At 59.2% G+C, this 12,247-nt stretch overlaps 1 protein-coding gene across 9 annotated transcripts in view; it reads left to right on the top strand.

Annotated features, from left to right (window-relative positions):
* The window catches only part of KCNAB2 (potassium voltage-gated channel subfamily A regulatory beta subunit 2), an 81,375-nt gene that overhangs the window by 53,870 nt on the left and 15,258 nt on the right, over window positions 1-12,247 (top strand). For all 9 annotated transcript variants that reach the window (XM_045063638.1, XM_045063637.1, XM_045063639.1 and 6 more), the window contains 4 exons: window positions 1,703-1,746; window positions 2,588-2,625; window positions 9,613-9,692; window positions 11,710-11,754. In XM_045063638.1, the coding sequence (XP_044919573.1) occupies window positions 1,703-1,746; window positions 2,588-2,625; window positions 9,613-9,692; window positions 11,710-11,754 (207 nt within the window). The remainder of the gene's footprint in view (window positions 1-1,702; window positions 1,747-2,587; window positions 2,626-9,612; window positions 9,693-11,709; window positions 11,755-12,247) is intronic.

Below are 12,247 nucleotides of genomic sequence, written 5' to 3' on the forward strand. Positions count from 1 at the left end.
CTGAGAGCACCATCAGATTATTTCGCTGGTTTTTAGGGGAGAGGAACAGGGGAGGCTTCCGGTTTTTGTTGTTAAGATTTTATTTATTTCTCAGAGAGAGAGAGGGAGAGAGAGCGAGCACAGGCAGACAGAGAGGCAGGCAGAGGCAGAGGGAGAAGCAGGCTCCCTGACGAGCAAGGAGCCCGATGCGGGACTCGATCCCAGGACGCTGGGATCATGACCTGAGCCGAAGGCAGCTGCTTAACCCACTGAGCCACCCAGGCGTCCCAGAGGCTTCCGTTTTTTTAACTCGGTAGCTTTGCAAAGCTCTTTGATTTGTCTGTTGCTTCTCGCGTGAGGACAAGGCAGGGTCAGCGTCCTGTGTCACCCGGTCACCTGTTACCTCGTGTCACCCTTGCGGCCGGCCCCGGGAGCCCGTTCTGCAGAGGGGTCCAGGGGCAGCAGGTGACATCACGCACCCAGCGTTTCAGCTGTGGCTTCAGAGCCTCTGCTCGAGCGGCTGCCCTGCCTGCCAGGTACCAGCAGCTGTTCGGAACTCGCGTCGGGAAAATTCCACGGCTCCCTGCAGGAACAGCGGGCTGGCAGCCGGGCCGGTTTCAATGGGAAATTTGAGAAGAGACCTGGGCCTTCTAGAACTCTTTTAAATTTGGTGACTCAAACCGTTTACAAGTTTGTTACCTCCCCTCCCCACCCCTTGTGACCGCCTGTGACATGAGCAGGGTCCTGGGGTCTGGGAAGCAGGAAACCAAGGCTTCAGAGGGTCCGAGGGGGCTGGGTTTCGGTAGAGAAACTGAGGACACAGGGAAACGCTGAAGCCCTCAGGGAAGGAGGCTGGGGTTCACCCTCTGAGTCCGTCACAACTCTCTGACTTTCCACTGCCTGGCTGGGTGTTGCACCCCGGGCTGGTCCCAGGACCGGGATGCTGACCACGGAGGTGCCCCGAGGGGAGTGGACTCCCGCCCTGCCCATGGACCTCACCATGTGAGCAGCTCACATCCTGCATCCACCGTAATGGGGAAAGGGGCGCGCCATCGTGGACTCCTGGCCAGTGGGTCCTGGCCCTTTCGCTCCTGGGCAGGTCCAGGGTGCTCTTGTGTAAAATGGGAATGTGGGGAAAAGGAAGGCCCCTGACCCACAGAGCAGTGGGAGATGGAGGACGTGATGCTTGAAGACCTTCCGGCCTGTGGCTGCTCCTGCGGCCCCCAGCCAGCCTGTGCCAGGACAAACAGGCCAGGACAGTCCTCAGCAGAGCATGGCCACCCTCCATGACCTCCTAAGGACATTAGTGATGGCTGTGGCCCCTTCACGTGGACCCTGGGATCTTCATCCGGCAGGTACCTCCGCAGGCCCGTGATGACCGGGTACCACCAGGCCTCAATCAGCCCATTCCCCTGATCTCTTTCGAGGTGGCTCTCCCGGCCCCACTGTGGTGGGCCACAGCCTGGCCTGGCCATGTGGCCATGCTCTGGCGTGGGTATGGCAGGCAGGGGGACGGACAGTTGGCTCTTTATGCCTAAAGGCCAGTGAGCCACAGGCCTCTCTCCAGAGGACCCCTTGCCTTCAGAGTCTCAAAAGATACATGGACTGAAGGGGGGGTTCAAGCTGGGGGTTGGGCTTTGGGAACAGCAGAGGGGGCGGGGCTGTGCTTGGCTGGCAGGTCCTGTCCCTGTCACTGAGAACTCACACCAAGTTTGTTTTCCAGGAACTTGGGCAAGTCGGGCCTGCGGGTCTCCTGCCTGGGGCTCGGTGAGTGTGGGGGCTCCCTTGGTCCAGTGCCATCCAGGGAGGCCAGGGCTTTGGGAGGGCTGAAGGGGCCAGCCCTGGGGTCAGGGTTGGGAGCCAGGATTAGGGGGTTGGTGAGACTCAGTTGCCACGGCAACCAGGAGGTTGGGGGGTGCCTCAGGAGAGGGATAGGGGAGGCGAGGGAAGTACCAGGGGCCTTGTGCACGCACAGACCCTGCCTCACACCAGAAAATCAGAGAAGGCCCCTGGCCCCAGGTGTGTCCGGAGAGCATCTTCTCTCCTTGCGAGACTGAGTCCTCATAGAGGGTGGATGGCTTGTGCCCTTTTATCTAGGCTTTCCCCAGATGTGAGCTCTGTTCCCAGAATACACTGTCCCTCCCCCTCCCTGGTACCCACAGTATGTTCCCGACGCACCCCTGAACACAGACACACGCACACATACAAGCACACACGTGTGCCACCCAGCAAGCACAAGGGCGTGGCTGTCAGATTGGCCCGGTTTCGGGGGGGGCATCCCTCATCCTGCTCCCTGGGGCAGGTCACCAGAGTAGGAGCCCATCGGCTTGAGCCCCAACAAGCATCTCAAAGACCTGCAGTCCTTTGCCTGCTCCGGGCACTTCCTGTCCCCTGGTTTGGTGTCCCCAAGAGAGGGAGACTTGCCCTTGCCCTGAAGGCCTAGTGTCCCCACGTGCTGAGGACGGGCTCACTGCAGAGCAAGTGGCATGGTGGCCTGTGGCTGTCCCCCAGGCCCTGCAGCCTGAGGGCAGAGCACCCTGGGTGTGGGGGCAGGATGGCAAGCTCCCTGGAGAGGTTCTCTGACTTGAGCCCATGTGTTTCCTTCCAGGAACATGGGTGACCTTCGGAGGCCAGATCACCGATGAGGTAAGACGGGGCTCCCGCAGGCTGCAGGTCCCAGCAGAGGCTGGCCACGGTGGGCACCTGGTTGAGTCCGCCCCGTGGACCACCGGACCGGCGCTCACAGTGGCCGCTGCAGCCTCCCTCGTGCCGCCGCTCAAGGGTGCCGTGGCCCTCTGGGTCAGCAGGAAGGGTGAGGGGAGCCACAGCAGCATTAAAAGATGCCAAATCCGGTGCCTGCCCTCCGCAGCTGGGTGCCTTGGGGCGTCTGTGATCCCCAAAAGGCCCAGAATCTCGGGTTCCTCACCTGCATAGCACCCAGTCCCCCACTAGCCAGGGAAGTCCAGGGGCTCCTCTTCTCCCAAGTACACAGCTGGGCGTCTTTCTAAGCTGCTCGGGCAGAGTACCCCACGGGATCTGCAACTTCAGCCCGCATCTGCTGGGGTCTTTAGAAAGCAGAGTCTGCAAATACCCAGCCCCCGCCGTCCCTCCCCACCCCGCCCATTTCCCCTTGCGGTAGTTTCTAGCTGTCGTTCAGCCTGTGCTCGCCAGCCTGGTGCGCTCGCCGGGGCTCCTCTCTGCCCGCTGTGAGCAGGTGCCCCCAGCGTCTGTCGGGGAAGGGCCTGCGCACCCCCAGGCTGGGCGCACTTCTGGGCAGCAGAGTGATTCTCTGCTCTGTGACGTCTGCTCTGAGAGCCCTGGACATGTGCCCGCGGAGCTGTCCCCCCGGCTGCCCTGCTCACTCTCAGGAAGGTGCATTTACAAATTACTAAGTGCACTCATCGGAGACCTCCTGGGTAGATTGCCCAGTCAAGTTTCCGAAGGAAAAGCTTTGCTTCTGTCAAAATCTACATGTATTTCATTTGCGCTTTTTCCCTTTTTCCTGTCATGACAGCAGCCGGCTGCAGAGCGCCTCGCCCTTGTTTTGAGGCTCTAGCTCTGGACGGTCTCAGGGGAAAGGAGTTTTTGAGGTTCAGGAAATTGCTTTGCCTTTAGCCACCGGATGGGTGGCAAGCACTTAGCATAGAAGGTCAGAGCCCCAGAGCCCGTGTGGTTCACCCAAAATCACTATGTCTGAATCATCTCTTCCCCTTTTGCTGGGGTGGGGGGTGGTGGTGTGTGACTTCATTTCCAAATGGCATTTGCTACCCCGTGCGTGAGGTCCTTGTGAGAAAGATCCAGAGAAGTGACTGGGTGGTAAGCATCCAGCTTAGGCAATTTATGTCCCCAACGGATGCCTTGCACCCAAAGAGTATTGATGAACGACCCAGCGGCCGCCCTGCTGGCTCCGGCCTCTGCCCCGTCTCCATCACATAGACAGTGACTCGTATGAAGATACTAGAAGTCATTTCTTGATGACACAAAGCTAGGAGGACAGCAGCTACAATACATGACAGATTTGGGGTTCTCAGAGGTCCTGGCAGGTGAAAAGGATTGAGCGAAGGAACAAGCAGAATTTTCGCATTAAATCCTACAGTTAGTGTCCAAAAAAATCAATACGTCAGGGAGGAGGGGCCCACCTTGCCACGGTTCAGATGAAGAATGGCCACGTCTTTTTCTTTAGCTGGCTGCCTGCCCGGTCCGAGCCAGCGGGGTTGGAACCACAGGGAATCCAGGGCCATCCTGAGCTACAGAGGAACATGTGTGCTGACCTACACTGGGGAGACCACAAGTCCCCCGGGTGTCCCCAGGGGGTGCACCACTGGGAGCGCCATGTTCCTTGCTAAGCACGTGTCCAGAGGAAGGTGGACGGCCTCCTAAGGAACCCAGAAACACAGTCCCGGTTTTACAGCAAGACCCCGCGATGCCAGGGAGACGCAGAAATGAGGACTGGGTAGATTTCATGTGGCAAAGGGTGGGCGTCCCGTGGCAGGACCTGCAGATGTCCGTGAGCAGCAACCCACAGGCCAGATCTGGCCCCCGGCTGAGTTTTTTTCTTTTGTGTTTTTTGTTTTTTACTTGTAATCAAATATATGAGACATAAAACTGGCTATTTTCACCATTTTTGTTGTGGTTAAAATATGCGGAACATTAAATTTACCATATTAATCATTTTTAAGTGTAAAATTCCGTGGTATTAAGTACATTCTCTTCGCCGGGCAACCATCACCATGGTCTGCCTCCGAAAGTTTTCATCACCGTAAACAGAACTGCAACCGTGAGGGAGGGACTCCCCAGCCCCTGGTAACCTCTACTCTGTTCTCTGCCTCTATGAATTCCACAACCCGGTTTTTATAAATAAAGTTTTATTGGCAGGCAGCCACGCCCATTCATTTGCATACAGTCTGGGGCCACTTTCCCGTTAGAAGTTGCTGCAGAGACTGTCCGGCCTGCAGAGATGAAAGCGTGTTCTCTCGGGTCCTTCACAGAGAAAGTCTGCCATTGCCTGTCCTCTGTCTGCAAATGTCTGTGGGGCTGTGGCCTTGGGGACAGAGTCCGTGGGGGCCGGACAGAGCAGAGCCAGACCTCAGAGGAAGCAGATGGTGTTAGCAAACCTCTAATTTTGTAGCCAAGGGTGGGAGCTGGCCTGGTCAGAGTCAGGTTTCCAAGTTCTAGTCCAATGCCCTTTCTGTGACCTCACCTGGCAGCTCAAGGAAAAAACTCCTTCTCGGACCATGTGCTCAGAACAGCCTGGGCACCGGAAATCTAACAAGGGTGGTAGTGACAAACTTGACATTTACCGTGACACTCGACCCTGTATCAACCCAGGGAGGCAGGTGCCGTTACCCTATTTGGAGGAATTAGAGCCCCAGAGATGAAGCAGGTGCCTGCGGTCTTACCTGGAGACTCATGATCGGGGAATGGCACCCGGTGCCTGCCTCAGAGCCCACGGCCAGCTCCCAGCTCGGGGGCGGGATGACGTCCCCTGGCCCCCAAGTAAGGACAGCAGGGAAGAGACCCGCATGGCTCCTGAAGTCCCTCCTGCCTTGGGTTTCCGAGACTCTAACTCTGATGTTGGAAAAATCTGGACAGTCTCAATATAAAGGCTCCATCCCGTAAAGCAGGACTCATCCACAGAGCGTAAGTCTCTGGGACTCACGGCTTACAGAATGACATGGGGACAGACCCAGGAGCCAGCGTGTGGCAAACAGCACCAACACTGGTCTGTATGTGAGAGCCACCGTCTTACAGGGGAAAGTATATATTCACGTAGGAACATCTGCAAGAGAGGGCACCTGGGCGTTTCAGTCAGATGAGGATCCGACCCTTGATCTGGGCTCCGTCCGGCACCTGGGCGTTTCAGTCAGATGAGGATCCGACCCTTGATCTGGGCTCCGTCCCAATCTCAGGGTCGAGAGATCGAGCCCCACGTCAGGCTCTGTTCTCAGCCAGGAGTCTGCTTGAGATTCTGTCACTCCTTCTGCCCCGACTCACGCGCGTGCGTGCGCACACTCTCTCTCCACGCCCTGCCTCTAGAATAAATAAATAAACCTTTAAAGAAGAGTGTGGGAGAGGAGTGCTACGAAATCAGAGCAGGACAGGAAAATAAAATCACAGCCTGGAAAATCCCCTCCCTCACTCTTTTCTGGTGTTGTTGGGGTGGTCGTGGGTGCTGCCATCTTCCTGGCTGAGCGACAGGTGAGATGGGGAGGGGATCCTCGACCCCCAACCTGCTGACCTGGCCGGCCTGGCCGGCCTCGCAGCATCGGCCAGTGCAGGCAGCCAGGGACGGTGTCCGCACGGCTCACACCTGCTCAGCCCCTGCCGAGTGCCGTCCCCCGCCGCGCGCTGTCTCTCTGGAGGGGGGGACAGACAGTAAGCACACCTTACCTCCGAGGGCTAGAAGTGTCCGGTGGCTGCATTAGCAAACAACCACCGTCTGAGTGGTTTTAGATCGAGAGACATTTATTTTCTCACAGGCCCGGAGGTCCGAAGTCCAGAGTCAGGACCACAGAGCAGAAATCAAGGCGTCAGTAGGGTCGCACTCCCAGGGGAGCCTCTGGGGGAGGAGACTGGCTTCTCCCACGCTCCTCCAGCTTCTGGTGGCCGCCTCGCTCCAGCGTCCGCCTCCCTCCTCTAAAGACACCCGTGGTAGCGTTCAGGGACCACCTGATAATCCAGGGTTGTCTCCCACCTCAAGACCCTTCATGGAGGCACATCCACAAAGATCCTTTTTCTACCCAAGAGACCACTCACAGGCTCCAGGAGCCCTTATTTAATCAGACACGGAGAACACGGGCACAGAGAAAAGAGGCCCGAGGTGCAGACTCCCGTTTATGCAGGACGGTCAGGGCGGGGGAGACCAGGGTGAGCCCGTGATGACTCCGAGAGAGAGCATTCCAGGCCAGAGGAGGAGGCCGCAGGAGGAGCCCCAGGTTGAGAGGCGGGGGCAGAGGTGAGGGAGCAGATCTGGTGGGGACCTTGGCTTTGATCATCTGTGACATAGAAGTCACAGTGGAAATTTGACCTGACTTCACTCAAGAGGCTCACTCTGGCTGCTCCGCGGAGGACGGCAGTCCCCCAAGGATGGGGGGAGGGTCTCCTCGGATGGGAACGTATGCACGAATCCCCTGGAAGGCCAGTTAACATGTGGGTTCTGCTGGGCCAGGCCTGGGGCAGAGCCGGGGACCCGGCATGGCTGGTGCTGGTCCGCGGACCACCGTTGGCCCCGTGCAGGATGCCGGGGACAAGGACAGAAGCAGAGAGAGGGGCTACCACCGAAACGCCGCCGAGGGCACTCGGGCTCGGACCACTTGGTGGGGGGCGGGAGGGTCCGGCTCCGGGTCAGCTTCCGGGAGTTGCTGGCAGGACTGGCCGAAGGTGCCGATGCTGGAGTAGGAGAAAGACGAGTGAGGAGGGTGCCGGGCGCCGGACGGGAGCACGGGCCAGGCGAGCACGGCACGCGGCCCTCCTCCGCGCACCCCAGCCTCCCTGCCTGCAACTCCCGCTCCTCCGCCTGCCCCCCCGCCCCCCCGACTTCCTGCAGGACAGACCCCTGCCCACCCTCCAGACCCAGCCCCGGAAACGCTCGCACACCCTCCAACAGGCAGGAACCCTGAAGGCACCCCGTTCAGTTCAGCAAGTCACCCCATCACAGAAAGACAGATGCTGGAGGACGCCCCCCAGGCCTTCTAGAAGCAGATGGGCGGGCGCCGGGGGCTGGGGCAGGGAAGAGTGGAAAGCTGGTGTCTCGTGGGGACCGAGCTTCTGTTTGGGAAGGTGGGGGCGTTCTGGAGGCCAGCGCGGGTGAGGGTTGCACAACATGCCTGTCCTTCATGCCACAGAAGGACACACATAAAAATGGCTAAAAGAGTCCATTTTACGTAAGCATGCCTTACCACACTTTTTAAATTGTATATAATTTTTTTGAGAAACAACGAAGCCGATTTCTACGAACTAACATGGGTTGGTTTCCGAGATGTAGTGGAAGTGGGAAGAGCAAAGCTCAAAACACCTGTAGCACGCCGTTCTCCGGGTGAGCAAGGCGGGCGCGGGGGGAGAGAGGCAGGGTCTGAACGTGAGGTTAAAGCCGTGGTGCTGAGTCACCTCTGCTCAGAGCCCTCGCTAGGAGGCAGTGGGCACCCCTACGTCCTCTATAGACCCTGGCTAGGACCCCAGCATGGGGCGCTCTCCCGGCAGGGGTCGGGGGCTCTGTGGGACACATCCCTAAAAAGTCAGGTTGAAGACAGAGATGACCCGGCGAAGGAAGCTGGTGTGCCTGGAGGTTTGGAGGGGAGGAAAGGGGCCCCAGGATGCAGAGAGACGCAGGGGAAGGGGGGAGCCGGCTCCCTGGAGGGTCATGGTTGCACCTGATACATGATTACCCTTGAGCTCCGCTGGAGCCAACCAGCCCTGTGGATCCAGAAAATTCCTCCACCAATGGCCTTTCTTCTGCCCTGGGCTCTCTGACTCAAATGACAGCCGCTAACTAATGAGGGTGCACCCTGGCCTGCTCGGTATCAGAAATCTTTGGGGTTCATTGCCAGCATTTGAAAAATCGGGAGATTTTTACCACCCCAAATACCCTGGTCTCTAGCTTCTCTTGAAAAATCACAAGATGTAGCCACGCTGAGCCGCCTTCCCAGAGGCCGTAAATGAGCATCAGTGCCCCCACCCCAGTGTCCCCACAGGCCGGCAGCCTCACTGTCCATACCTGCCTGGCCCAGGGGGCTTCGGAGTTTGGGATGGAGAGAACTTCCACGACGCCAAACAGGGCTGGGTTTTCGTCCCACCGTTTCTGAGGACTGTTAAGTGTGACTCACCTGACCCCGGGTAGCTGGGGAGGGGGGCTTGGCACTTTGAACTGAGCTTTGGGAAGCGGTGGGGGGAGTTTGCGTCCGTGACTCTCTCAAAGGGGCACGATCCAGAGGACAAGCAGCGATCTCTGCCACATCCTGGAGGGGCTGATTGTGGCGGGGGGCGCTTGTCCACCCCCGCCCCCAGCGGCTCGAGCCTCACCCCCACTACCAAGGCGTGGTGGGGCACAGTCGCATCTGGGGAACCAGCTAACTCTGGTGGCAGGCGCGTGCCCCTCGGGCATCGGGCGTCAGCCCCTCCACCTGACTGGAGATGCAGCCAGCCGAGGCTGGAGATGCTCGCTGAGCACGGCAGTTTCTCCATCTGCAAACAATAATCTTTTCGTCCTGGTATGGCTGCTGGGAAGGAATTGGGGGGCGGGGGTGCAGCAAACAGCCAGAGGACACACTCCAGCCATAGCTTTAAGAAAGAATTCGTTCTGCCAGGATCCATTGCACCTCTGTTGGGGGCTGTGTTCAACCCAGTATAGGGGCTAAGCTTTGTGGTGACCCAAGAGATGGGGTCCCTGTTCGCAGGAAACTCACAGCCCCAGGGCTGTTCCTTCATTCATTTTGTCTTCTTTCCTCCCTGTGGGTCCGCTCCTGAGGGCTGCCTCCGTGCCTGTCCCATGGCAGGAGAGGATGAGGGGAGCCCCGGAGGGCACGGCCTGCACACACAGGAGGCACCCCAGGCCACGAGATTATGCCCTGGAGCTCCCCCCACCCCCAGCCTGGCGGGCATGTGCTGCCCACAGTGGCTCTGGTTTTCTCGTTTCAGATGGCAGAGCAGCTAATGACCTTGGCCTATGACAACGGCATCAACCTCTTCGATACCGCAGAAGTCTACGCAGCTGGCAAGTACGTGTCTTTTCTCGTGGGGATGATGTGGTGTGGGCCACAGCTTCCCTGGGAAGAGCCAGTGCTTTGGTCCTTGGTCCCAAGCGCCCACAAACGTCCCTCACACTCTGCCTGCTTTTTTAAACTCAGAATGGTCTTAGAAGGTGTTGTTTTCCTGGGGCCAAAATTACAGGACGCTTGGACACTGGCCACTCGCTAAACTCCCCATGTGTCCAAGCCCTGAGATGACCACAGTCCCTCTGGTGCCTCAGATGCCAGGCTGGGCACGAGCCAGACCAGGCTGCGGTCCCTGGCTCTCCTGCAGCCAGCCCCGCGAGTCTGACATACTCATGTGCTAATGGTACCGTGAGGCCTCTCGAGCTGCGGAGAGCAGAGTCTGGCCAGCCCAGCCCTGCAGGAAGCACTCCCACCTTGGCAGTGAACTTCCCTCCTCAATTATGTAAAAGCCCTCTTCAGCCAAGGCTGCTGGCTCCAATGTTAAAGACTAGCGGTAATCAAATCATCCACTCTCCTGCATCGGGTTTCCAAAAGTCAGCTTTTGTTTGTGAAGTCATTTGTTGGCTCTCTGTTCACTCTCCCTCCGGCCCCTCCTGCCTGGGCCGAGCCAAGTTCCCATCAGCCGGCTTGGCTGCAGCCCGGCTGGCTGTGCTCGGTGGCCCCGGGGCTAGCACCTGCCTCGAAGGCTCTGGGTCATTACCTGCAGCCAGCAATGGGCCCAGAGCCCTGAGAATGGGAAACCAGCTGGACCTTCTCTCCAGTCCCAGCCCAGGGTCTGAGGACCTAACGGCTCTGGGGACCTCCTCTGGGAGCCCCAAGATCTCCTCCAGCCCCCCTCGGCAGCCCTCAGCCCCTCCGGATGCGCCGGCCCCTCCCCAGTGCTGCATCCTAGCGGCTCTTCCCAGGAAAGTGAAATGCTTTCCAGACAGATGAACTAAAGCCAGAGGATCAGAGGTAGTACAGCCCTGCCAAGCTCACAGGCGCTCCCCGGGCTCTGCACCCCAACCCGTGTGCCCGCCCTGCTGCCCGTGAGAGCGTGCAGGAAGCCACTCCGTGCCACCGCCTCTGGCCCCCAAGGGCCCACCATGCGCACCGACCCCACACACCCCACACTCTCTGTGTCCCCATCGTCACTGCTCAACTCCAGCTCCCACCACCCCCGGGACCACCACTGGCTTTTCTCCCTTCCTCCTGTTCTGATCTGTTTGTTCCACAAATGAGGGACCGAGGAATCGCAGGAAGAGGCCAAGGGCTGAGTGAATTTCTGCACATCTTGACCACAGACGAAGAGCGTTCACAATGTAAGCCGAACAGCTTGCAAATTCGAGCCCGTTAGTCCTGAGCGCGTGACTCAGGCACTTTCCTGATGGGGATGTAGCGCTGGGTGCGGATCGTTTTCCGTCTGTTGCTTTTGCTCAGAGACATTGTGCTACGAGCAGAAAGTTCTTCAGAGTTAATCCAGGCCTGCAGTGCCAAGCAGGGCTGGGGTAGCCCGCGACCCTGCGACCCCACGACCCCGCGAGCCCCAGCCTGGGGCAGGGCCAGAGCGACGCCGGAAAGAACGGAGAGCGGGCAGCGTGGCATCTGTCCCTCTGTTGTCCAAAAGCAAGACACGAGAGAGTCGCGTGTGCCCACACACCTGAATGCACCACACGCATACGCACACACCCACGCGCGCCCTACAGGAAATTCAGCCCCTGGCCCCGAACACTTGGGAATGGGATGGCGCTGACCTTGCCAAGCAGGACATCAGCTCCTTCGTTCTCTGAAGAGCGGGAGCGACTTCCTGCTCAGACAGGCGCCCGAAGGGTCACCGCCCGCGGCCACCTTCGTGGGGAACGACAACCTCCTGCAGGCTCTCTCCTCTTTCTGGAGTGAACTGCCCAAGCCAAGAGGAGCCTTGTTAGCAGCCTGGCCCTCTGGCCTCAGTGGCATCCTCACGGAGGGGACCACGGTGGGGTGAGGTTGAGTGTCTCTGCCACGCTCTAATGAAATCCCCATGTCTCGGTCTTTCTTGCAGGGCTGAAGTGGTATTAGGAAACATCATCAAGAAGAAGGGGTGGAGGTAATGACCCTGTTCTGTCTGGGACGGCGTCCAGGGTGCACACGGGGAGAAGCCCGAAGGAAGCCGGTGGGAGGGAAGGGGGCGCGGCGAGGGGCAGGCGCACACCGAGGGGCAGGTGCACACCGGGTCCTGCGCCGGCGTCGGCTCGGGTCCCGCTGCCGATCTTGCCTCTTTGGCACCAGGGGGCTCAGAGCTGCCCTCCGTGACCCTTGGGCAGCCGGCCAGTCCTTCTAAAGCCTGGAAGTGTCGGGATTTTTCTCACCAGGAAGGGGAGAATGTTCCAGAAAGGAGGCAGCCCTGTGCTCCCTCTGCAGGGTGAGCGTAGTCGCACCGTGTGGGGCTGTGGTGAGGTGGGAAGCTTCTGCAGGGTCCGTCAGTGGGGTCTCACGGAGTTCTGCAAGACCAGAGGAGTCTGTGCTGGAGAGGGAAGTCGAGCAGAGGCCCTTGTGCGCTGCCCCCCCCACCCCGCCCTGCTCTGCCCGCTCCGCCTCTG

This window comes from Mustela putorius, unplaced genomic scaffold (genome assembly GCF_011764305.1).
Source record: "Mustela putorius furo isolate JIRA1106 unplaced genomic scaffold, ASM1176430v1.1 tig00003853_pilon_pilon_pilon, whole genome shotgun sequence".
NCBI lineage: Eukaryota > Metazoa > Chordata > Mammalia > Carnivora > Mustelidae > Mustela > Mustela putorius.